This window comes from Falco peregrinus, chromosome 14, assembly GCF_023634155.1.
Source record: "Falco peregrinus isolate bFalPer1 chromosome 14, bFalPer1.pri, whole genome shotgun sequence".
Classification (NCBI taxonomy): Eukaryota; Metazoa; Chordata; class Aves; order Falconiformes; family Falconidae; genus Falco; species Falco peregrinus.
Window position 1 is genome coordinate 22,102,089 of NC_073734.1, and position 27,740 is coordinate 22,129,828.

Sequence of the window (27,740 nt, forward strand, 5' to 3'; positions counted from 1 at the left end):
GACCATCGGTTAAGGAAGTTGCTACCTGTCCTTGAGTCTCATAGGTGTGTTAGAATAGCACTGCATTTGAACTATGTTGCCAGTATATTCTTGGGACTAATTATTCCTAAAACAAATAACACACAATTTTCAGAGGCACTTAAAGCTGCTAAATAAACTACCATAGCATTCAATTCAAACACATTCAACATTTTCTTTCTTGAGAAGTATGGAGATATAACTAAGGCAAGGGACTATGCACGCTGATGACATCTATGCTGAGCTCTTTCATTGAGCTATTCAGACACACCAGTAATTTCATCCCTCTACAGTTCCAGTTGCAGCATAGAGACATCGTATGTTTTCAAGGCTCACATAATAGGCTGTGGTGCAAACCAAGTTATCAAGTCCTTCCCTCCTGCTTCTTGTTGCAGCCTCCATCACCTATTACCTCCTCCACTGTACCAGCACAGATACTTGCTTATGGTTGCTTTTATTTTTCTGGTGAATCAGTTCCCTGTTCTGATTCACTCTGAGACCACATAAGTATTAGTGGTGGCACAACAGCAAGGATGGCACCTAGGCAAGAAAGGGTACCTGGGAATGGAGAGTGCCGAAGGAGGGGGATATAGGGACCACTGAAGTCAATATTCATCACCTAGGAAAGGCTGGTACAGCCACAGCCTCATTAGCTTCAGGCCCAGAGAAGTACCTCCTGGCAGCCTAACCTTTGCATTTGTAGATCTTTTTTACAGGCAATGTTTGTATTAGTCAAATCGGTAATTTTTCTGCATCACATCATCCCTGCAAATGGTGAGAATCATGGCAATAGAGCCCTGCTGAATAAGAACACTGTACATTGGAAAACAGCTGCTCCCAGAAATAACAGAACTTGCTAAGCAAACTAAGCCAAATGTTATCTCCGTGTAACTGAAGTTGTATTGTTAAAATACCAGTTAAAATGACTGGCTACTGGCAGAACAGCCAGACTGAAATGGATCTCAGAGCTGGCTAAACTTCTCAAGTATTTTATTCAGTTTTGTAGAACGTCATGCACCCCTGCAATGAAATCTGTGCTGCAGGGGTTCTGTTAGCAACAGCTAACACAGCAGCTTTACAGCCAGGCTGGCTGTGCCTGCATGAGCTGTGGATCTAAAAATGTGTAGCGTACATACGCTTCCAGTCACAGGAGCAGAAGTTCGTGGGCCACTATGTGCATTATTTTATGGTAAAATAATTGTAATTCTGATGGACTACCCATCGAGTTTGTGGTGGAAATCTCCATTTCTGAGCACAGACTGATTTTAGGGCAGACTATCTTTTAAACCATAGATAGTTTATTGCCTCTTCCAATCTACAGTATGGATCATGGCAGCTGATAAAGAATTCAAGTGTAGAATCTAAAATTAAATGCCTTGTTTTACCTCTTTTGCTCTCACTGTTGTTTCCTGAAAACCAAGAATATTTTGAAATAATTATTGAATTCACAGCACACTTCTGAATGTTTGTTCAGAGAATTAATGCTTTGGAAAAGGTTTGCATTAGTGTCTGTTTAGGCTGAAGTCCTTTGCCTGTGATTCAGATACAGTGGGGTCAAGTCAGTTTTACAAGCGTGTCTTGGGAAGTCAATTCTAGAGAGGTAACCCTGGACATCTTTTCCTGCCCTGGCATCGCCATCTCAGTTCCGCAAGTGTAACTATGCGTACAATTATTGGGCTAACTAGACTGGGGACCTGATGCAGGGTAAAAACAAGCCAGCAAAATAGTGGGTTTGTTGGGTGGAATTTTTTGATAACCAGGGGCCCCTGCTGCCAGAAGAACCACTTAGGAAACACTTTTATTCTCATCTAGGATGACTCTGAACCAGACGATATAGTTCCTGGGCTATCCAGGGCCCCACAGTTCACATTACCAGATGCTTTGGACAGTGCCTCACTCCTAAATGAAATATGAAAATAGATACTTTTTCAACACAGAAGTGGCAGCTGTAAGTATTTAAAGGGTAGATATTGGCAACTACAAATGAGCTGAAATGGAAGCTAAGTGGATTCTTGCATGGCTAACAGACAAATAGCATTCTTGTACAAAGTGAGTTGTCTTTCCTGGCAGTAAGGCGGTCAGAGTTGTTTCTTGACTGTATAACAGATGCTGTGGGTCTTCTGTATGCACGTAAGTCATCAGCATTTAATATTTGGAGGGGGGGGTTAGTCTGCAGCAAACAAAAGTTGTGGCAGTTCAAAATGTGGACAAGAGATCAAATATATTTCATCTTGCAGCAATTTCTGAGTTAACTGGTTTTAATTGAAAAAGATTATTTTTAAAATGGAACTGCCAGAGGCTAAACTTTACAGATCATTAAAATCTAAAGACTTTTTTCCAAATGATCATCAGTTTCTCTCTTTTAAGAAACTGCTATACAGTTGCCTACTCCAATGATATTCCTAAGGTTTCCTAGTGAGGCTTTACTTGTTTCTTCTAAATCATGGTATTCATTCACTTTGTGTCAGGGTATTAATAGCCATGGTAACCAACTGTCAGGGAGAACCCTGTCCAGTCCCTAGAGTACAGGATCCAACAGAAAGGAACTTTTTTCTTTTCATTCCTTTCCTATGGTTCTCTGATCGTTTGCCACAAAAAACAGATTATTTTGACAGAACCAGGTTAGGGAGTGGCGCCATGTGCAGTCAGACTGGCAGGTCTGAGAGCAACTACAGGCGGTGTGGAGGAGGTCACTACTTAGTACAGATCAGCTGCGTAAGTCTGATCTTGTCCTCAAGATGGGTAATGCTCCTTTTCAGATCAAGGTAGGGAAGATAGAAAGTCCATTCTCAAGGTTCCTTGTGATACCAGTTCTTCTTAAAAAAAAAAAAAAAAAAAGCCAAAGAAACTCTCAGTTTATGGTCCATATGATTTCTGAATGATAAACTTGAAGTTCTGGTTGCTCTTGACAGGCAAATGAGCTTGATCCTTTGCTTTACTTGGCTATGAGTGAAGCCAAGGTTTGCAGAGAGATCCTCCATATTGGACTGGTCCCAAAGAGCATTAGGGATGGAAAAATATAAGAAGGCAAAGGTTCAGGGAAAAGATTTGAAAGAAAACTTGTTCCAGGACCCACACTAACGTTTTTTAAATACTCTTTAATGCTGCTTTTGAGAATCTCTTATTTTTTAAACTAATGAGGTGTTGATATCTTCTACAGTATGTCTTCCTGATGAATCCAGGTGGTACTTAGAGCTGCTGAGATAGGTGACAGACAAACTAGACATTATCTGTGAACAATATAACATGTATCTGGGAAAGTATCTAAACTTCTTGACATTATTCACTCTTAAACTTAAGGCAGATTGGCAAAAATAATACAATTGGCTCCAGTCTCCGTGTTCCTACCACATCTGTATAAGCCGAAGATAAGATAGAAGTTCTTTTGAAAGGATGTATGCATTTTAGTGTTCATCTGACTCCTGGCTCCATATTTTTGTTTGTAGATTAAAAAACCCCAAACATGCAGGATTAGCAAGAGTCTTTGCTGAAGGGAAAGATTTGGGAGAGGAGGAGCAAAACAAAAATATCCCTCTGTTCCCTAAAACAAAAGCATATTCTTTGCAATCTCTTTATAGAGATTCTATATAGGGAGCATATATGCTGATCAGTATGTGAAAGATACTTAAGTCTAGTCCCACTGCCCTTCAGAAAATTTACCAGCCTCTGGCAGTATCGCTGAGGAGGCAGATATGACCTGTAAACAGACTAAGCATTAGGGATTACCTCCTACCTTATGCCAAAACAAGTACTGTATTATATGGAGTAATAACTCAGCCCTGTATTCATAAATGTGGGGAATGAGCAGCTGCTAAACAGTTCTTTTCTGAGTGTTATAGAGCCTTTAAAAATCTGTCTATGAATTTTTCCCTACAAATGCCTGTATTGTGTAATCTGGTTTGGGGATAGGCAAACATACTGGATCTTGGAAGTCTGTAAATTTATGTGTGGTTATAAAATAGTCTGCATATTTTAATTTTTAATTTTCCAATAAACTGCAAGAGTCAGTAACAACAAACTTGTTCATACAAAAGCAGCATGCAACTGCAATAGCGTTTAGGGTGGGAGAGAGAAGGAGAGACCCCCTTGAAGACTAAGCAGAGTGAGTTTATTATAATGTGATCTTAACTCTGTGTGACCCTTTTTAAGTGGGCATCTCCTTGGTCCTCCTAACACAAGTCTGAATTATAGATGGATATTCTTTTTTGGAACAAAGGGCAACATCCTGTATTTTGGGCACAGACAAAATGCCAGCTGAACTATGAGTTCTGAATACATAGCATTGAGAGATATGACCTTTTACAATTTTTTAAATGTTAATAAGGACTGTCTCTACCACACAAGCCCTGGGTAAACAAGCCCAGTTTTGCACACATGCACAAATGTGCTATAATATGGATTTGCAAAGCAGCAGCCGAAGGAGTGTATTTGCAAGGAAGTCCCTGAATTCCACTCAGACAATTTAAATGGCACCCCTAAGGTTTCAGCTTAGAAGAGTTTTATTACTTAAAGGGCACCTTTTGTTGCCATCTTTTACTGACACTTTTTTGCTTTCCAAGAATTATCCTTTAACTGGCTGCCTATATAAGTAGCAGAAACATCTTACGCTCAGACAGGATGGCTGCTGTAGTTTGATGAAAATCTTTTCTTCTTTCTCAGTTGTGGCAGTACAATTGTTCATGGGATATTGTGGTAAAACAGACAAGGGAATTGATAGAGGTTAAAAACAACCTCTTCTCCACACCCTCTCCAGCAACCCTTCTTTGTTCCAACGAGGAACAAAGAAAAAGAAGGGAACAAGGAACCTGGAGGCAAGGGTGGTTTAAGTCAGCACTGCTGACAAAAGCAGTATTTACCAGATGATGTCCCATAGATATTGATTACCTGGTTGATGTGGATGTCTGTGACATTAGAGATCTGTTAAAGATTTGCCAGTAGAGCTAGTCTGAAGAAGTATAGACCATACCCATCAGTTTCAGCAAAAAATATACCTGATCTGTCAAAAGGGAGAATTGCTGCTATGGAAGTGATGTGCTGTTTCTCTAGCTGCGCTTGGTAAGGTAAAGCAGTCTGCTGGAGCCACAGCATGAAAATGTATGTGCACATGTACACCATAGTCTGTCCCTGCAAATACGTGTATTAGTCACATAAAGCTGCTGGTGAAAAAATTTCTTTCTTGTATTACTTAGGTAATTTAAAAGTTCAAGTTCCATTTTCAGGACTAATATTGGAGACTACATGCCACTGACTTATAATGAAAGACTGACAAATTTCTAAGGCATTTTGGAAATTAAATTTAGCTTTTGGAGAGGTAACTTACCTACTGTAGACAGTGTACTCCATCCATAGCTAAGACGCTCGTCCTACTGCTGTGTATAGTCAACCTTCATTTCAAGGCACTGCCATAAGAACCTGGTGGTTGTCAGAATTATTATTCAAGTTAGTTGAGAGGCATTTTTTATTTAGTGCTATGTAACCAAAAATCAGAAGTTGCCTTTCAAGTGGAATACGTGGGGACTTTTTTAACTTGTAAAATGAATGCAATGATTTCTTTTTGAACTGCATGCAACTTTTCAGTTTTCACCAAAATTTTACTGTTGTTTCCTTTAGTAACAAGAGGCAAAGTCAGTTTATGTGGGATGTCTTACCATAATATCCTATTCTTAGAACTGAATTTTCCCCACAACGCTTGAAGACAAAACACCGTGTGAGTTGACTACTCTTATCCTATTCCAGCTGAGAACAGAAACAAAAGTGCAAGCGACATCACAAATAAGACTTTTTCTCATGAGACTTACAGCACATTTTTTTCTGACAGAAAGCATTCAGATGAAATTCCAAATTCTTAGATGTTTATCTGAACTATACCCACATTTTTTTAACCTTTTGTAGCTCTTACTTATATCTGAGACTAAAAAATATGTTCATCAGGGCCATGGCTTAGAACAACAATCATCCCTAGCGAGTAGATTGTTTTCAGAATTACTGGTATGAATTGTGGGAAGGGGGATAAATTAATGAACTGTTGTCTGAGTGCTTTAAAGATTCTGTCTTATGAACTAAGTTTCAGTCTGTGTTTCCTCATGATTTGCTATTGCATAATACTTCTTTCTGACAATGATCCTTTGAAGTGATTATCCTTCTTTTTACTGAATGCAAACTGTATCTCTAAAACTTATATTAACACGAGAAAATCCTATAGCAAATAATTCTATTTTTATCATTTGCAGAAAACCTCGTTACTTACTTTTCGGACTTACTTTCTCTAAGTTCACTATTGATCAGCCTTATCACAGGTTTTCTTCTGAAGTCACTCTACAGCATCATAGTCACTGGGTTTATCCTTGGCATACCACCTGTTCACTTACATACTTGTTCACAGTACTTTTTTACCGGCGTTTGTAAAGAACATGGACACAACAGCAGTGTATTGGAGTGTTTTTCTCTAGCTCTTGCCCATTCTGGGCATGCACAGTGACTAGTACTGCTCTTGTACATTTGTCTTGTGACACAAAGCATTTGGCAGCAGTGCTAACTTCAGATATCCTTGGTCTGCGTTGCTTACTGCAGCCACTGCACCATCCCTGAACAGTTGTGCTGACACAGCTTTTTGTGGGGCCACACTGTGGATCAGATCAGGGAACTTCCCTGACCTGAGCAATCCTCCGCCGCTCCCCCCAAATAAAGAATGAAGCTGGGTCACTTCCCTTGGTCTGGCTCACAGGGTGGTCTCACAAATGATTGTGCCAAAAGAACTAACCAGATGGCATGCTTCTATGGTGCAGAGGGAAGGGAGAAACCATTAAGCTGGTATTGCCTAGCACCATAGTCTTATTAGTCTCCAAGTACAAACAGATGTAAATATTAATTTCCTACTACTTGTTGTTATAACTGCAATTTACCTTAGTGGCTAAGTTGCTGATTTTAAGTATAAATGAATAAAGGAGGGGGCTTTGAGACTTAGCTGTTACAATTTATCATGTAGTGTAAATTAGTTTGTTTATTCAAATTGATTAAAATGCTGTTAGAGAAAGACCTATACTTAATATACCCAGCTGGCATTAATGGCAGACTAACTGGTGCAGATCAAAGCATTGCTTCTTTTGCTAATTATTCTTTAATTGCTAAGTTATTGTCGTCATTGGTTTGTTATCGGGCACAGCAAAGATACATGTTTAAAACAGCAACAGAGGTCCTGCAAATGGGGTCAGGTCTGGCTTTGTTCCCTAGATTAGAGTGTGCTCTGGCATTCAGTCAAATGGAACCAATTCCAGTGATTTTTGTGCTGTACCTGACTTGGACTGGCTTTTCCTGCAAGTCTTGTAGGTCACAAAATCTGTGATTGTGCATTTGCTGCCCTGTGTTTCTTCTCTGTAGGTTGTTCTTTGATCCAGCTTGCAGATACCCAATGTTTTAAAAGCTTCCATGTACACACGCACTTTAGCACAAGGCAAGCAATCAACAATTTATGTTGAAGCAGCAGGTTCATCCTTATCAGTACCTTATTTTTTTAAACCTGGGTATGTTCAGTTGGTACAAATTACTTTTTTTTTTTTTTAATCTTCTTCTTTTTTGAGTGGAGGTGGTGTGTAGAAGGCACAACAACAGAGGAACAGGAAAGGGCTCTATGCAAAGCCGTGTCTTTCACGCGTCTGTTGTGGCCTCATTGCAAAATAGGTGCATAATGAGAGAGCTCTGGTACACGCCCCTAAGATAGCTCAGAGAACTGGCTCTGGGGCATAGGCAGGTGGGTTGCTGGTGAAGAAAACTAAGGTGATAAAGTAATGATCATGATACAGGTTCCATCCTGATTTTCAAAGGGAGTTAAGAAAGATCTGCTGTTTAAGCTGTGTGGGCTAACAAGGCTTATTTTAACTAGCTGAAAAGGGAGTGTTCCCCGCTTGGCTGTGTAGGTGGCTGGGAGAGGTAACCTTTTCACCAAACACAGCAGTGATCAGACCGGCGCAAGCATCCGTAGCCTCAGAGGCAAAGGCGACAGGCTGAGCTGAGCTGAAAAAAACTGCTGCTCCCAAAAGTGCTTCCCTTCCCACCTTACACTGCCCCAGGCGAAAAATTAACCTGGCAAAGGTGAGCGAGGCACTTCCGTCTGGTTTAGTGAGTTAAGTCGGTTCTCTGAGGGTCATAGGAGAGACAGCAAGCGTGAGGCTGGCGTCTCTGTCAGGCAGCTATCTCGTGTACCTTCACTCTGTTGGTTCCAGCCAACAATTAGTAACAAGTCACGGTGGGTGATTTTTGAGTTGCTGCTGAAAGATGGTACAGTTCCCTTGTCAGAAGTGTTAAGATTTTGTGAGGTTTCATCTGTTCAATTTACTAGCTGCCCTATTAGAGGAACCTAAAGCTAATTATAGTTTAAGTCACTATTTAGACTGTGAACTATGGGGCTCGTATAAAGATGGTTAGCCACTGACTGTTGGACAGCCGATGGGCCCAGGGGCTCTTTAGGACCTTATATCAAACATGTGTGGAACGGAGTTAGCTGAGGTCCCTCCCTTGTGCCACTCATGCTACCATATAATGAGCCAGTTCAGGGAACTGAGACAAAAAGTTGCTTTCTTTGGAGAGCTGTTTTTTAACTGGCTCAAATCCCTGAGCTGACTGACTGCACAGTGCTCACATCAGCACAAAGCACCAAGCAGCTCAGGGTAGGGTGGAGGGCCAGGCTACGGCAACTATAAATGAGGTTGGCTTAAGGTGTTACAGAAATACACCCTAAACTGAAGCAGAAAAAATGCAAAACCTTCCCTTTAAGAATACTGGTTTTCTTGAGTGATCGAGCCACTACTGAGATATGCGGATATATTAAGTACAAAGGAATTTAAATCCTACACAATTTGAATTTCATTTTTAATTTTGAGTCGTATTTGGGCCAGTTGTGTTACAAATACTGAAGTACATTTCCCAAAAAGGAATTATTCCCACCCTTTTCTTTAAATACCTGTCATTCTAGTGTTTTTATGGATTAATTAGTTCATTTTCTGAAATGTATTTCTGGGATATTTTCCCTTTAACTACTTTGACCCGTAACCTTGTGTTCTGAGAGTTACTTAACCTTTGGTCTTGTACAGTTTACTGGCAACAATTCTTTTCCTTTTAGGATCCTTCTTATTTGTGATTTTCTCTAGCAATATAAACCACATATAGCTACTATTTCCTAACATGAAGCCTCACGCAGTGAACGGATGTTACATTTGATTAACAGAAGAGTTTTAAATATTTCACAAAGTTGTTAACACCAGAAACACTGAAATTAATACTAAATGTTTGACATAATTTTCTGTAATAAGGGATTGTAATCCCAGATTAAAATCATGTTTCAAAGATGGATCAAATTTATTTTCCAACTTAAAGGACTGCCATAGGAAAGAGTTAACATTGCTTGGATATAGTACATGAAATTGTGTGCCTTAAGAAGTTTGGATTTCTTTCAAGCTTTACTCTAACATTTTGTGGCTTCCAATTATTTTCTACTCTAATCTAAAAGCTTAATTTTAAACTTTTACAATCAATTTTATAACAGCCTCGGTATAATTTGTTAAGAGCATTCCCAATGAGAAAAAAGTTCAAGAAATCAGGAACAGTAAGACTGTTTTTAATACTCTGAAGGTATATAAATACTGATGTTGAAACTATTTTTAGTTTGATCTTTTGTCTGATTCACTGGTGCATACCAATAGTTTTGTACCAAGCACAGTCAGAGCCTGGTAGCCAGTTGAACTGGGTTTACAACTTTGGAAGCTGCTAGACAAATAACTTTCATGTACTGTCTTGACTGGAAAAGATTAATTTCCAGTGTATGGTCATACTGTAGCAGACGCACCCCTCCCTTTGTGATAATAAACATGAAACAGTATTCTGTGATACGGATCTTTAATATATTGACTGGTTTTGGAAGATGCTACTGTAAAAATTTTAAAAGCATCAAATACACTTTTTCTTGATATAGATAAAACTCTGAGCAAGCAGTTTCCTGTTTGGTGCCTCTGGTGCTTTAGAAGGCTTTTCCTTTTAATATTTCTTGAACAACTGTATAAACCCAGAGGATTAGAGTCTGCCTGCAGGAGAGCACCAAGAAGGGCAGCTGTTCTCTTCAGCATTTTTTTGCTGAGCAAAAGCATGTCAAGCCATCAGGGCAGCTTAATGCTACTACATGCTAAAAAAGTCATGCGTTGCAGTGGTCGTGGGTATACACAGTCCTGCTGACTACTTCCTGCTGAATCCCTGCCCAGCAGAAACCACTTCATGGCTGATGGATTGTTTCTTCTGTTTTAATTGAGCAAAACTGGAAAAGATGTATATGTTTTAATTCAAATGGAAAACAAAGTAGCAGATTCCAGAGACCTCGCCTTTTCTTGTCTGTGAGTATATTTAGTTCAGAAAAAAGGCTTATTAAGTTAATGAAGGCATTTTCGTGAAAGTATGAGGACCTCCATGGAATTTATTATTTTGTGTTACGTTATAAATATTAAAATATTTTTTCAGAAAATGTAGCTTCCATCCTTCTGTTTAGAAACCTGTCATTTTGGTGGTTTTATGGGTTAATTAATTCCTTTTTTTCAACAGTATCTATGAGGTATTTTCACTTTAACTGCTTCAACCCATAACTTCCTACTCTAAAAGGAACTTAACCAAATGTGTATTACTACTGTGCACACTGTTGCTAAAACACACATTATTCCTCAGGATCCTCCCCTTATTAAAATCTTTTTCTTTACCCATTTCAGAAAATATTCTGGACTGTTCAGTTGCAGACTGAACAAAACTTGGAAAAGAGGCATGTTTGGTTTTATTTAAATAGGAAATAAGCTGTTATCATCCTGATAGGTATTATCACCAGCTAGTGTGCCGTGAACATCTATTTACAGTGACAGTGCTTTAGTCATACTACTGTAGTTTTTTGAAAATGTGTCCTTTGTTGTCCTACCTTGGATTTCTGTCCAGTACCCTCTATTCCTGCTGGCTCAGTGGCTGACCAGGTAAGAGTCTGTATATGTGGCACCTCTTTCCATTAGTTTATTTGATGTGCTTCTGTGGAGGGCACTGTCAGATGTACCTACAGTCTGCCTATTTTCTTTGTTTATAATAGTATAAAAGTTACATGCCATATCAGCAGTAGATATTTTACTTGGAAAAAACATTCATCTTTTTGATAATGTTTTGCTTGGCTTTTAGTCTATAAAAATAGAAATAGTAAAGGGAGACAGAATAGGACAAAACAATAGTCTTCAATATTTTTTCCTTGTAATTAGATAAATTCCCAGTCTGAATAATTTTATTGCTGTTTTCTTGATATTTTTTTTTTCTTCCACAAATGGTCATAAAACACTGTCTTTCTGTGATTTACCCCCCATTTTATTATCTTTATTATTAAAAACATGTCTTTAAAATCTCATTATGTCCCTATGAAAGAACACTTTACTCCGTGCCATGCATTAGTTCTGATTTTCTTTAGATCTTCAGGGGTTTTGCATTCTTTTTCATCCAGATATTTGTTTCATAGCAATTGCTGCTAAAGCTCTGGTTTGTTTTAGTCTTCCGTCTGTGGAAAAGTGCTTGAAGATGGTTTGCAGAAGTGTACGGCATCTTTTAATATTCATGATATTGGTTGAAGCCATACCACGTCAGTTCTGCCCCCAGAATCTCTTTCCAGCCAATAGTTTCGCAGTGTTAGTCTGCAGGTGTCAATACATCAAAGACACCTCCATCTCTGGTATCATTATTGAAAATGTCAGTCTTCCTACTATGGACTGAAGATCACTGAAGTGTATTCGCTGGACTTCACAGCGTAGGGCACTGGTTTGTTGATAATTTGCAGCCTAAACTGGGTTTTGTGCTAATTACTCTTCTTTGGCATTGTCAACCCAGCATCTTTTACAAACCTCGTCTCTCTCTTGCTTTTGTGTAAGGAACTTAGTTTTTCAAGGACAAAACATCATTTTGCTGCGTTTCTGCTACCTTTTGGATGTTACGTATATAATATATAGAGATTTTTGTCTTCCATTCTACTTTCTCCCTAAATAGCTTTTAAGTTTGATATAGTGCCTTTCATTTAGGGATATTAAGCTACTTGTTACCAATCACTTACCTTTATCATGGAGGTGACCAGTTTCCATTCCTTATATGCTTGCCTCCCAATTGTTACTGCTGTTCTGGATATAACCACTATGACATTTTTGCCTAACAATGATGGAAACTAAATGTAGTTAACAAGATTAGAGAGTTGACTGCATGCTGAGCAGTTTTCTAATGATGCATTTTGCAATTGTTGGCTGCTTTCTATAATTGATTGACAGATTGTGAACCTTAGCACCAGCGAATGCTTTCTCAAAAAATCAAACTGAGTAAAAATGAATAGTTAAGATTTTTTACCAGTAAACCAGTGCAGTCTTGAACACTTCAAATGTAAACTAGATAACATTTTATGTGGTAAAGGCACATAACATATTGTATACATATTCATATCTTCAATCTGTCAAACCCAAGCAATTTTAATGCCTCAAAAGGACATTATGCAATGAAGTACATTGGAAAAAAGATTTTTGACTGCTTTGAAGTCCATATCATGCTTTAGAATGGATGTATCTTTATTTTAACATGAATCACTGTTAATGTCATGGTTTATACAATTATTTCAGGCAGTTTTCATTTTTTCGTGAGAAGATAATCTATTTAAATTTGGTAAGGACCTCACAAAACTATTTACTGATCAGATAATGTCATAATGTAGAATTTAACAAGTTTAGCTTTTTCTCTTACCAGATTTCTTAATCTAAAAATATTTGTTCTGCAGCTTACCATTAGTTACCTCCTTGTGGCTTATTGGTATTACTACTGCTTCTTAGCATATGGGAACACCAGGCCCTTGTCCCCAAAGGAGTAAGCAGCAGGTCAAACATTTTATTTTGCATTTGTAGACAGATGATTTGTGCATGTTCAGACATCTGTGGCCTTTTTGATAATAAAAGCAAAAAGACTGATAATATGATCTGTTTCTGCTTGCCAACTAGATGACATAGATCCTTGGGATAAGATTTCTAGCTTGAATACATGTGAAAAATCCATTTTATGTGAGCATTCATTGAAACTCTGTTGTTTTGTTCAATGTAAATTAACAGCTAGATGATTCTTTATACTTAGTTGATGAATAAATATATAGGATCTACAAACACAGCAAAAATAAATACATTTTAAACTGGGTGACCCTTTACTGATTCATATTCTTCCAAAGCTGACTGGGATCATTTCATTAATTGAATAGCTCATGTTCCAGCTTGGAAGAATACTGAGATACTATTTAGTCAGTTATTCATTTCTGTGGAAGAATACCGAGATAGTATTTAATCAGTTATTCATTTCTGCGCTTTGTCTTTTCTGCTTTCCATAAATTTTAAATATACAGCAGTGTGTTTATCCCAATCCAGTCTGACACATAAGGAGCCAGATGATGCAGCTAAGCCTATTCCTGGGAAGGGGATAGGGTTGTAAGATAAGGACCGGGACCAGCAGTATAGTATCAGATGACTGCTTGTAGTGAGGATTGATTTTGTGACCAGATTGAATAGTTAAACCTCCCAGCCCTCGTTCTGTCAAAGAATCAACCCTTTTACATACAGTCTGGACAGCAAGCCAGGCAGAAACTCAAATCAACTAAAAACCTGAGAGGTAATAGCTGCTAATGAAAACTATTGCCTCTATTCCAATGCAAAGGAAAAAATAAATGTAGAGCACCTGGCTGGCCTGTTTGACTTCATTGTGGAATGGATCACAGCAAAAAAGACACACAAGCACCTGCCACAGCTGGGATATTGCAGTCGTGTTCAACACCTGTCGCCTCTCAGCTAAAACCTGTTGTATCCAAATTAAGATGTTGGGTCAGAAGGCTCATTAGGCACAGACTAAGCAAGTGGTGTGAGCATATGTGATCTAACGGCTGTAAAATGGATCCAGTTTCACAGAGAAAAGGTAGAAGTCCAAGATCCGAACTACCGGGGAGCCTTTGAAGTTTTCGGCAGTATTAGAACCTATTGTTTTATGTTGGCTTAGTCTGATCCTAGTCAAGGACAAAAGAGTGATTTGCACAAGGCCGACAGTCCCCACTGGAAAGCGAGCCCATGAGGCTTCACGCACAAACCTGGCAACAGGCATGTCAGGAAAAGATTAGTAATGCATTTCTTCTGGTTGCTTATTCTGAATTACGGTGAAAAGCTGCAATGAGGGGAAATACTCTTTTGCTACCCCTGAAGACAATTAACATAGCAATAAAGCAACTTTAATTTACTGATAAGCAAAGGTGATATATAATTTATTAAATTACACTATACAAGGAGGAAAGATGTAAGCACGTGAGATTGTGGTTGTGTCTGAGCTAATCAAAGGACATCAAATGTATGTATGGAATGCAGAAAAAACGGTGCACCTTAAACTGTACGTGCACTACACTCTGACAAAGCAGAACCGTATCATAGGAGTATCATAATAGATATAGATCCTGGAACAGAACAGCTAAAGGCTCGGAGACTGGGGTTCCATTTTGCTGTAACAGTTGTGTGATGCTTTTCTTTTTCCAATAACTTCAAATCATCTAGCCAGGCTGCTTGGCTGTTCAAACAGTGCATAAGAAGTATTCCAGACCTGAGAGGCCTTACTCTGAGGCATTTACAATCTAAGTAGAAAGAGGAACAATAGAAGTTGTATTACCCTCACCTTAGAAAGGCAGCTAAGGCAGTGTTTTAAGTGTCTACATAAATAGCAAGTTACTTGTGCTGCTTTAAGAAAGACTAAAAATTGGACTACAGAGAATTGGAAGCTTGGAATGGAACCTGTATTTTCTGTGTCCCACTGCTGTACGAGAGGACTGTCTGCTGGCTAATGAATAGTTAAAAATGAAAGTTAAAATATGGGAAAGTAAGTAAAACGCCACCTTGGTCTTTGTATCAAGCCTAAGAACTTATATGAAACCCCGTTTGAGTTTCTGCAAATATTTATATTATGCAAATATCACTGTGCTTTAGAGGAGTTTGTTCTTGTTCTGGTAGCAATCTCAGTTGTCATCTGATTTCACTCACAAACCACTTTAGGCTTTGTGATAAGACTCTAAGGTATCTGTAAAAGCAATCATTTCAGAAGTAAATACTCGTGCCTGGAGTGTCCTTGTATATGGATATCAGTAATAATGCAGCTGATAATTTTACTTTGCTTTCACTTGATGATCCGAGAACACAGTGCTATGAATATAAAGCCTGTGAAGAGAGCCATGCAGTTAAGTGCCAGATTTCTAGACCCTGTGATCTTTTTTTACATGTGCAATGGTAACCTCCAGATGGGAGGATTCCAACCTGCTCTGTAAACCGATAGAAATATAAAGCAGCAGCAAACTTTATGAAGTAATGTCTGCTTTACATGGCACAATGTTAAACAAACAATAAAGCAAAGCAATGATTGTTTAATGTAAAAATATATTGAAGAAAAATATATTAAAGTGTACTTATATGACTGCAGTAAGTTTAGGAGAGTGATGAAACTTCTTGGGGAAAACTATAAAATGGTTAAATGAGACTGTGACCTCATTAAGTTTTTATGTAGTTATGTTTTTGTCAACACACACCTTGTAGGCATTTAAAAAAACCAAACACCCAACTTTGTAACCTTGCTATTACAAATGCCCCATTGATCAAATGCTGAGCACAAGATCTAGATAGGAGTGTTGTAATTAGTAGCCATGGCATAGGGAGTCTTAAAAGGATGACTAGATTTTCATGAAAAACTTAAAATTTATCCAAGTTCAGTCAAATTACTCCCTTTTACTCTATCTACTGTTACCATGTATTCTAATGCCTGAATTAGGACAACTTCTAATTTTCCTACAAAACTTTCCAATGCTATGCAATCTAGTTTTGTTTTTGTTTTCCTTTTAATTCCCCAATGGCAGAAGATTCATATTTCACGCAGGCACTGGTAATTAGCCAAGGAAATTATTTAAAATGCCAGATGTCACATATTAAATATAAATGCCCTATGACCTTGTGTGCAGAATGGAAGCCTCTTTCCTATATGACTGCTGGATTTCACTTTCCTGAACATAGCATCCGTGGTGAAATAGTATCTTTCTCCCACAAACACCATTCTGCATGCTTAAACAATGGATGTGTCTCGTTAACTGTAAGACATAAAGGCTGCGATTATTTTGTTTGTATGCCATTTGCAAATGAGTTTAAATGTTTAAGTATACATTCACACCAGTCAAAAACTTTCCCTTGTTGCACTGGTGCTTTTTTCAATAGCAGCTGTAAAAGGCAGAGCCATAGATGCAGCCAAGGAACACTATCTGCTGATTCCAGGAGTCTTTCTTTGTGCTTTCTCATCTGCCCTTTCTATGCCACGCTGGTGTGTGTGGCTTCTAAACAGGTCCAGATTCAACCACAAACGGGAACGATATCAAGCACATGAAATACAACCTTATGCGTTATATTCTTAATTTGAGGCTGTTTGGTTTATTGAATCATGCAGAACGAATGCCTGACCATGCTTCTTCCAAAGCCTATTCTGGCTACAATTGCACAGCTGGGTTTGATTTGCTGCCCGTAGGAAGGGGGGAGGAATCCCTATTACTCCAAGACAAATACAGATCTGGGATGTGGCTGCAGATCCAGAATTCCTAGCTATCCAGCATAGGATGATGTGTGGAAAATAAAACACAGCACAATGTAGCCCTCAGGTTTTTGGAGCTGAAAGTCACAACACGCCTAGAAAATAGCCCCAGTTTGGAAAAGATTCAAATACCACAGGAAGCATGTTCCTTCCTTCTCAAAGCACATGCAATAACTCCAGCTTCTGACCAGATCAAGGTGTATCCCCATCTGGATGCAATAACATAGCCTAAAAGCAACAAGGACAGAAACCACCTATGCATACTAAATAAATAAATAAAAGCACCCCTCCTCGCAAAACCACAAAAAAATAAAGTTTCCCTTGTTACTGCCACTGTTTCTTCTCGATAGCACGAATCAGCATCCATGCTGTGGACCTCGAGGTTGACATAAGTCCCTGGAAATTGATGTAAGCTCACGTCAGTTGTTCTAGGGATTCTGCCAACTCACTCTCAGTCATGCCCCAATTACTCTTCAGCTGTATAGAAAGGGTCTGAAGGTGTTTTTCTTCTAAAAATTCAAATGCAGGAAGGATGCGCATTTTGGTGCAGTAAGAAAGGGACAGCAAAATGAAAAATATGGTGAAGACAAAAATAAAGGATGTTGCTGGCAAGAAATGGAAGTTCTGAACTCGGACAGATGTATCTTATTTTGATGTAAAAAGCTTTATAAAGATTACTGTAAGTAACTATTAATTGCTTACAATGCCACCTTTCCTTCTACATATTCTGTAAATTCTTACCTTGTTAGCTAGGTGGTCATGACATAACCAGTAACTCTTTTATTTTAGGATGTATGGTCCTTTTTCTTTTTAATTGACATCTGTAGGTAGGACTAAAAGCACTGCCTGATGACCTGCATGTGTCTTAGTTTTCAGAATGAATAATGTCTCAAACAGGGGAGAAAAGATTTGTTTTACAGTTAAGGCAAAGGAACAAGACAATAATACCCATATTTTTAATTTAACATACTCTTTAGAAATACACACTGAGCATCTTATCAAAGAACATAGATTAAATACTTGCTTGTGTTCACATTTCCCCCTGTGGAGAGAACAAGTTTGGTTGTATTTTTCTCCAGGGACATGCATAATGAATAACCTACTGGTATAGCAGAACAGGGAACTACTATGGTTACTCCATGTGCTGTAATCTGACACAACAATTATTTAACAATAAGACAAATTCTAACATAGCTGCTTTGAAAATGTGAAAGATTACCCAAAAGTTTTTAGACAGAAGCTAGCTGCTAAGAACCATTTTATATGTATGATGTTTTACTGAATTGTTCATTGTAGACCTGTTTTCATTCAGGAATGCACAAGGGTTTTTCTTAACCACGGTTAATCCAATTACACATTCTTTACCAGCTTGTCTTGCTACATGACCTTGGATTTAGAGGTAAAAAGAGGCTACAGGCTAACTGGGTGCGAGCATCTTATAAAGGTTTGGGCTTCCTTCAGGAGAGGCAGTTGGCTGCCCTAACAAGAGCATCAGCCTTCGGTTTAAGTATTGTAGAAACAGTAGCTGTAGCTGCTCATGTATTTTAGGTAAAGAAATAGCTAGCGGTGCTGGGAAGTGACAATAGAAAGGATGGTGCATTAGTAGGTTAAGAAAAAGATAAACATATGGCTGTTTTGTATTCTGGGCAATAAAAGCAGCTCCCGTTTTCACTTGGGCAAACCCCTCCTGTCCCGGGAGGGGTTTTACAATACACCTGCTTGGATCCACCTGAACAGCAGCAAACACAAAAAGACCCTGTGCATAGAAACAATTCCAATTAGTTATTTATGGGTCACCCAGTTTTAACAGATAAAGCTATAATTTCCGCATGGCCATAAAGTCATGACACAGTAACTTTCATTCAGTTAATTTTTCAACTAAGTAACAAAACCCGGTCCTTTAATGTTTAAAGGACATTGCAATGGTATTTCTGTTTAATGCAAGTTTCAGTCCATAATGTAAATAAAACTGTACTATCACATCACTATCTATAAGCAAACGTGACGGGCTGTGAGTAGCAGTTTAATTCCCATCAATGCCCAAGTTTTTGCACAAACCTAAAATCCTCCTAGGTCACATGTGTTGAGAGTTAATCTTTTATTAATGCCACAGCACCCAGTTTCGTTAACTTGCTCTAGGATTTCTTAGACTGCAAATTCCAGGCAGATTGGGCCAATTACAGTTTCTACCCTGCCATCCACTGCTGGCAATGATGCTTCTGCTATATGAACAACTTAAACTACGTTTTCTTTCATTCTTGTATTTGTCTTTTAAGCTTAATGTGAGGCAAAATAGATGATGGTATGTTACTGTGCAGGCAGAACATTCTGGAACTTCTGTGCTCTTCCCAACGGCTGCTGGGCTGCCTTCATTGATGGCACACGCTGCTAGAAGTATTGCGATTAGTCTCCTTACAGTTGCCGCACCGCCACTGTTTCCCAGCAGCCTGGAAGGTGGTGGACAGCTTAGCGCCCTTCACGGCATGTGTTACCCAAGCCACATTCCTCAGCTTGCGCCAACTTATCTAATTATCCAAGCCGTGAATTGGTGCCTAGAACACCACCTATTTACATACAAATATTTTTTTTATTTATTTTATTTTTTTTTTTTTTTAGAAAAGCAGCGCGCAGCCCGAGACCCCTTCGCTCTGCCCGGGGGCTGCGTGCGCCTTGCAGGGGGCTGACGGCCGGGCCCCCGGAGCTGCCGCGTCCCGGACTGGCGCTCCCGGCCCCGGCGGGGCGACACGTGGCACCCGCGCCCCGCGGCGCTGCCCCGCCCCTTTGTGCTCAGCTGGCTCCACCGGATTGGGCGCCCGCTGCGGGCCAACCAACCAACTACAAGCCCCGGCAGCCCGCGCGGCGCGGGGCGGGGCGAGCGCTGGGTGCCCCCCACCCCTCCCTCCCTCCCTCCGCCGCACCGGGGCCGCCGACGTCACCGCGTGAGAGCGCCCAACTGTGGGAACCGCCGCCGAGGGGCGGGGGGCTGCCCGGGGGCACGGCGCGGGGCGGGGCCGGGCGGGGCGGGGCCAGCCGCGGCCCGTAGTAGGCGCCCTCCCACCCCCGCTGAGTGACAGAAGGCGCCCAGGCACGGGAGCTCGCGCTGGGGCCCGAGCCGCCGCTCGCGCTGCCGCCTCCCCGCGCCCTCCCCTCCCCCGCCCACCCCCTCCCCTCCCGACCGCGGCGCCATCCGGTGTTATGAGGCGGCCCTGAGGGGCAGCGGCGGGGAGCGCAGCCCGGCAGGAGTCCGGCGCGGCCCGGCAGGGCGAGGGGGTCTCGTTTCGCTTCGCCGGCCAAACCCATGACTACGGCAAACTGCGGCGCCACCGACGAGTTCGATTTCAGGCTGATCTTCGGGGAGGACGGGCAGCCCGGCCCCGGGCCGCCGCTGGGGCCTGCAGGTGCGCTCCGCCGCGGCCGCTCCGCTCCCGCCGCCCCGGCCGTCGGGGTCGGCTTCCTGTTTTCCTCCGAGCGAGGCGAGGGCGGGGAGGGGGGGCTGCCGCCTGCCCCGCCGCGGGAGAGCGGGGCGGGGGGTGGCGGGGCGGGGAAGCGGCGCCGGCCCTCCTCTCCCTCCTCCCTGCTCCCTCAGGCTGCGGCCGCCTCACGGGACCTGGGGGGCTGAGGGGGGCGATCCGCCATCGGGGCTCCCCGGGCCGCCCTTACAACTTTCCTCGAGTAAAGAAACCCGAGGACTCCGCCGTGCGGGAGGAGCACCCCTCGGGGCGGGCGTGGGGGGGGGACCCCCCTGCAGTCGTGGGGGCAGGGGCCGGTTGGGTCTGGCGGGCCTGCTCCCCCATCCCGGGCCGGGGGCTGAGGAGGGACCCGCCTGCGAGCCACCGTGCTGCCGGCGCCCGGCTGGGGCGGCGTTGCAGCGCCCGGGGGGGCGGCCGGGGGGTCCCGGTGAGCACAGCGTGCCGTTACACTTGGCACCGGGAGGGCAGCGGCGGGGCCGGGCTGCGGGCTGGTCTGGCGCTCTGGCGGTTAAAAGTTTCAACCGAACCCTTCCCCGTGTATAACGCATCGTCGTTACTCCAGTGTGTTCTTACAAACTTGTGTACGTGCGTGTGGATGGGCCAAACGCTGCGCGATGAGGTGGGGGGGCTGCTGGGTCCGTGTGTGCCGATACACACGTCTCGGAGCCCTTCCATTTTATTCTGTTTGGTAGTATCGGAGCCTGAAAACCCCGTTTAAAAAGCCTCATGTTTCTTTAAACTGCAGAAAATAAAGTATTCCCTGCAAACTATGTTGCGGGGAATCCAGAAGAGCCAGCTGTGCCGTGTGCGGCTGGACCACGGGTCGACGGCTGCGTGCTTTTTTTTTTCTGACCTACTTGAAATAAGTATTAATTGGTAGTGCACTAAGTCTAACTAGTTAGATGATAAGATAGCTCTGAAACACGGCTGGATCCAGGCTAAATGATGCAGCCATGTTGTTTTGTTCTCTGACTCGGTTGCCTGCATAAGTTGATTAGAAAACAAAATGTTCGATACGGTCCATATATAATCCAGTGCGAACACTCAGAATTAATTTGTTGCAAAATCTCTAACTTTCTTGGTGCTAAGACTTAGTTTACAGATTCTTTCAGATACAGGGAGATTTTTCTTTGCCTAGAATAGGCAGGAGTAGCAGATGGCCCTTCTGGGAAGGGGGCCTGAGATCTGCTAGCCAAATGAAAGTATTACAGTGCCATATGAAACAATGGGGACTGTTAATAGAGTACAATACTTGACACCCCCCTATTCCTGTTGTGGTTTTTTTTTTCTACACAAAGCTAGTGGTCTTAGCTATGTTCCTCAGTTGATGATAGATGAGAATGTGAAAACAAGTTGCTCAGAAAACTGGAAATACTAGTGGTACTCAATTCCCTTTTATAATATTTGTATTTTGGTAGCATTCCTTAAGAAGCAGTTCAGCTATTACTCCGAATATGGTGAATTTTTATGTGCTTGATAAGTTAAAACTATTTCTAAGGCAGATTTTGAAAATGTGATACTCAGACCATAAACTGATCTTTCAGTAAGAAATCCTGCATCTGTAACTCAGTAATTTCACTGTTTTGTGGAATACTGGCGATGATCTCGCCTGCTGTGCACAGATGTGGCCTTCAGGGGAAAGGGTTAGAATAGGGCTCTGGCTTCAAGTATTTTATTAAAAGGATTGCCAGAGTTTAGCTGTTAATTCTGTCCGTTAATTTTACATCTGAAGAAATAGATTTCACATAAGAGAGGACTTATATTGGAAGTCTTACATTTCCCCCTTATTCCTCTTCCGAGTATATTAGCTAGATAAACTAAAGTTCTTGGGTCTCATAAGCCCGTATCACTCACTTCAATGATGTTGTCCGTTGTGCAGCAAAGTGAGGATTTTTTTTTTTCTAATGTATGAGAATAAAAAAAAAACATGTAGGTCACAGGGAACATTGCTTAATCTGAAATAAATAATGTTAAAAATACCAAGTCATCCATGATCGCGGCGAATACTTGAAAACATGTTCCTCATGCTTTGTGCTGTATCTGAAGAAGTGTCTGGGATTGGCACCCTTGTGAAAGAAGCGTCTAGTACTAAGTTCTTGTGTAAATAACATGGAAATCTATGTTAATGCTTTCTTTTATGTTGAGACTTCTGTCGTGTTTTGAGGATTTTATTCTGTTATGTATGTATGTACATAAGCATGTATATATATGTAGATTTTATCTTTAACTGTATTTTTAACCAAAAGCAAGAAAAAGTGAGCTATTCTGTTTAGTTTTGTGCTAACTGGCAGGAATTGAGACTAATGTTCTGCAGTAGTGCTTGTGTGTTTGATCTGAAAGTTGTAGTTCCTGCTGCAGAGGGGAATGCACGAAAGATGGTTTAAATATGCTTGGCAGTCTGTAGTCAAATACTGCAGTCTTTGTAGCATACTTTGCCTGAAATCTAAGGCATAGCCCATTCCATATAGCTTGTAAGCTGAAGTGCAAATTTGCTCAAATGGTTGCCAAATTAGAGACTGTCAAAAGCTCTTCAGCTGCTTTTAAGTAGAAGTTAGGTACTAAGCACCTTCCGCAAAATCTTGCACTCTTCTTCTTAGACAGTTTAGTGCCCTTGTCTCAAAGAGGAAAGAAATTGGCACTTTTTTTTTTTTTTTTTTTTTTTTGGTAGTGTTCAGCACTCAAAACAGGTGGTACAGTTCTAGGTACTAAAAAGCTTCATCTTTTCCTGACAAAATAACTCGGGCCTCCGGTGTGCAAGGGTAATGCTATAGAGCACTCACTCTGAAGCGAACCAAATCTCTTTGGTATACTCTTTTCCTCCAAACCCTTTGGGTTAGTTGCAGTCGCATCTGATTGCATCTTGCCACCTTGTATCAGTTGCATTTGTAATGCCCGAGTAAGTATTTGAATGACAGTATCATTCAGGTCTGTACCCTCTACTAAAATAGATGGTCATGTAACTAACTTTTTCAATTAATGTATTTGAGAAGCCACCATGTTTGGTCTCTTTAATGAAGAGATTTTTTTAAGATGTCATGTGTGACACTTGAATAATCAAATTTAATTTGGAATGCTTTTCTAATGATGTCTCCATCCCTTTCACCCCCCCAGTTTTGCATTACTATTCAATATAATTTTTGGAAGTTTGCCTAGAATTTATTAAACATTAAACAAATAAACTGCATTAAGGTCTTCACGCTACTGCTAAAAACTCCGCTGAGGGTGCGGCATACTGTTTAAATGCCAAACTGTGCAAAAGGGGAGCAAATGCAAGTTGCTATGATTGTTTCTTTAGCCAAATTTTTATTTTAAGGGTTCAGCTCCCGTTTTAAATAATGAGTTTTTACAAAGTAAGGGTCTTCAAAGAACTTGGGGTATGTAGTACTAAGCTGGGAATTCAGGATCTTGTACGGTTCTGTAACATCCAAAATTGTTTCTTCTTGGTATGTGAAGTGGGGACTGACTTAAAATTAGAGGCTGCAAACTGTTCCATATCCAGAAAATGAATTATTTCATTACGCAGGAAATTCTGACAGAGGGGGTATTGGCATTGCTGTTTAGAATCCTATCTAAAACATTCCTCTTACTTGTGATGAGGTCCTCTAAGAGTGAAAGACAGGCTAAGGTTTTGCTACCCAGTAAAATAGAGCAATATGTGGAATTTCACCCTAACACCCACCTTTTGTTCTTGGGTTGTGAAGCAGAGGAGGAGAAGTTCTTATTGTCTTTCAATTTAAATAGTCATCCTTCGTTGATTCTGTATATTTGTTTTCTCAAAATATGAGGGCTGATAAAAATACCCTCCTTGGACTTCTGATTCATAATATCTGTTTTATTTTCTTGGAAACCATGAAACAAGCTGAAAAGAGGTTCTCCTTGTTTCCTGTGACTTAATATTTGGTTGAGTAATACTATTTGGTAATCTTGTTACAGATGAAATCTCACAATCTCACTTTTCTCCTGAAAAGCATGGTATGAGAAGTATGAAAAATATCCCAGTTCTGTGATGAATTTAGTGACAATTCAAAACATCTTTGCAAGCTGGAGCCTCGCTCTGGATATGGACAGTGTATCTGGATTTGGATCTTTAGTTTGTTTGAAAACTTCTATACTGTTGCTCTCCTTTGAGGTTTTTTTTTTTGTCTTTTAGCTTAGACCTATTAGTTGGCCTGAGGCTGTTACTAAGGATCAAAATGGAAATACACATGTTGCTATTGTGACTGTCAAAGTAATACCTGATCTTTTCTTTTGAAGGTTTCTGTGTCTGACCTTCTTTCTCTATGAGCGTGTGCAGGCTGCTTGGGCTGCTCGGCAGTTACCTCCCTCCCATGGTGTTGAGTGCTCTGAAGCAAGCTCTGTGGCAAAAACTGGCACAATATAAGTGTCGTTTAATTTAGATACATAGTAGAAGTCTTAAAACCAATGCCTTGTACTGAAACACCACCACAATACTAGTCTTTATACCTTTGCCTTGATCATGAATATGTAAAATATTCTTCACTTCTTAAATGTGTATTCATGACAGGTATTGCTGTCAGGGTTTGTTGGTAGACAGTAGAAAACAGCCTAAGCTGTTTCCAGAAGTTTGCAGTGTGCTTGAACTTTTTGTTCTTTTCCCTGAGATGGTGATTAAGGTAAGTGATACTAAGCAAGTTGTGGTGGGAAAGAGAGCAGTCTCACGGTTAGACTGAGTGGATAATTAAAGGCTCAATGCTGGCAGTAATTGTGAACCTGAGGTGTGAGCTGACTGAGGGTTGCTCTTGGTGAAATTCATTTTTGTGATCAAATATTTCTGATCCAGAACTGCTAAAAAGTTTGCTTTCCTTAGCTGAGAGAAACTTGTGAGACATGATCTTCTGAAGTACTTTTTTAACAGACCATCTTGCACACCTGTGTGGTTCACCTGAAGTTTTATTCCTTTTTAAAGTCTTTTTATTCTGTTTAGATTTGGTTGCCTATATATAAATGGGTAGGAGAGAAAGCCTTTGCACAAGATAGTAACTCGGTGGTTAATATGTATAATTTGAGCCACACATATAAATAGAGCTGTGTGTGCTGGTCTTTAAACATTTGCTTTACAAAAGAGTGCTCATGTGGATTAAGATGGGATCAACTGGTGCAACTTTAAGAAAGGAATGAATGGACAAGTCGCTTGAGTCAGTTTCTTTTTTTTCCTCCCTTAGACATAAACCATACTTTTTAACATAAATGTTTGTTTATTTATTAGATGTTGAGCATTAAATGTATTGTAATGGAAACCACCACTTGAGGGTAATTTAGTTATTACGATTTTATTGTACAAGCTAGCGGATGCTGGTATCTGTGCACGTAAAAGATTGACGCGCAGGGACATAAAGCAAATCCAGTCTTAGGCTGCGGTTATATAATCTGCTGATGGAGGGGAGGAGGGTAAACCAAACAGCTGCATCTCGCCAAAAATAGAGGGTCTGTGTCAAGAACCTTGTGACTTCAAGATAACTTAAGAAAAGATTTCACTGACGAAGAACCAGAGGAAAAAGTGTATTAAAGTCAAATCTGGTGTCAATGGAGTCAGTTGCCTCACCACAAAGAGTAACATTAAAATGGTATTCCTGGGAAGCTGATGTGTTTGAATACATTGTGTTTTTTCATGGCATGCTGGCTAAATCACATCTTGCCTATTTGGATAAAGCTTGACCAGGATGAGACCACTTGGGAAAATACCAAACTCTCTTGTGTGCTGTTGCAAAGCAGTTGTAGTTGCACCTGATCTGATTTCATAACTTTTATGGTTTGGCATATGGTTCTTGAACCACTACACAGTGCATTGAGAGCACTATGTAGTGAGTCACTGCATAGTGCGGGGATTTGAAAAAGATCCCTGGTTTGACAAATTTGCTTATTTTGTGTGTGAAATCATAATTGCACCTCACCCTCTGTCCCCTTCCCTCCCATCTGAGTTGTGGGCACAGTGCAAATGGAAACAAATCCTGACTGTTGGGATGTGGGAGATGGGCAGGGTACAAAAGCATTTGTGCTACTGGTTTTATCTTGCATGATTTCTGAAAATTAGAAATAAGCCCTTTCTTTCTTCAAAGTAATAAGTAGCCCTCTGCTTAAAACATGACGGTCATCTTTTCCTTTTGTTTGTGTTGTACAACTGCAAGCAGTTTGTCATATCCCACTCGGAGAGCAGCCAAATAAGTAATGTTGCTGTGAACGAGTGAGAAATGAGGGTAGATGGGGCCTGGTTCGATAGTAAGCAGCAGTTTAGCCCTTCACAGGAACAACATAAATATGGGAGTCATTGCCTAAAGCTGCCCTAGTGGGCCAGGGAAGTGCGTGGAGCAGACCTGGCAGTGAGCCCAGCCTGTAAAACAACATCCAAGTCCTTGCATTTGTCCAGGCATGCCATGTGGGGTTCGGATGACAGTGGAATTTAAGATGAGTGAAATGATCAGTAAGGCTAAGTAAAACTGCACGGCAGGAGCAAGCTTATTAACAAGCCAGTGTTCTTTTCTACCTTTAGTACACAGATCTGTGAGTATTGTGAAATTCTGGCAAAAGAGAACATTAAAAAAAAATTGTGGAATTGTTCAAAGTCATTCAGGGAAGATCAGTTTAAATCTGAAGTGTAGGACTGGTCGATACGCAGGGCTTTGGGCTGTGTTGTGTCTCGCACATCTCGCGAGTTAACTGAACAGCTGAACTTAATCATTTACGTGGCTCTTCTGATTAAATGTCTTGGTGGCACTGAATGCTTATGGTTACTTTCCAGACAAAGGACGATAGGTGTGGTAGAAGAGAAGATACTTTTGTCAGTTTAGTTTGGGAGGCCCAGTCCTCATTTTTATGTGGGGGGGGGGAAGGAGAGAAGAATCAACTTCCTGGAGATCTGACTTTATATAAACCCATGATCTTTCAGCAACAAATTTGTGAAAATAGAACTCTGGATTTGGTTTGGGTGGTGTTGGGGTTTTGGTTTTGGTTGTTGGAAGCAGAAACAAAAACTTCATATGAACTTCATAAAATACATTCGTAGGTAGAAACATATGCAGATACTTACAGCTAATTTATTAGTCCCAGAAATGTAGAAACATGTTATTCATATTAATATTTAGATTAATAGCAATTACTTTTGTTTAAAAAATAGCCTCTCAGACTGCATTTTGTGTGATAGTCATCACTTCTAAAAATGAGAAATACTTTTAATGTAGCAAAATTGCTGGATGGAATTGAATTTTTCTGTTTGTTTTTTAATAGATTGGTGGAGAGGGTTATTTCCAAAATCTTGTAAATATTCCTCTTTAGACTTACTCTTAGGTCCTTTCAAACAGAGTTCTTTCCGTTTTTCATATGTATGAGGTTATTCGAGATTGCAGGAAGCAAATAATTTTAAGTTCCCGGCTTAATGATTCTTCATGTTTTAGTGGCTGCTAACTTTCCTTTTTAGGAACAAATGCTGGGATAAGTGTTTTTTAATCCTAGATTTTATTTTTTGTAATGGTTTTGGTAAATAGAAGAAAATGGGAAGACCACTAAAACATAAGTTCAGTGACAGGCAACATTTGTACCATGCTGGAGAGGGAACAGAATTGTGACTCTTTG

General features: G+C 40.6%; 1 protein-coding gene across 3 annotated transcripts in view; it reads left to right on the forward strand.

Moving 5' to 3' along the window:
• The window catches only part of NFATC3 (nuclear factor of activated T cells 3), a 103,951-nt gene that overhangs the window by 9,792 nt on the left and 66,419 nt on the right, over window positions 1–27,740 (forward strand). For 2 of the 3 annotated variants that reach the window (XM_055818897.1, XM_055818899.1), the window contains exon 1: window positions 19,743–20,081. The exons of the other annotated variant lie outside the window; for it this stretch is intronic. In XM_055818897.1, the coding sequence (XP_055674872.1) occupies window positions 19,982–20,081 (100 nt within the window). In that variant the 5' untranslated portion in view covers window positions 19,743–19,981. Of the gene's footprint in view, window positions 1–19,742; window positions 20,082–27,740 lie in introns of those variants that run through there. 3 annotated transcript variants of the gene reach the window in all.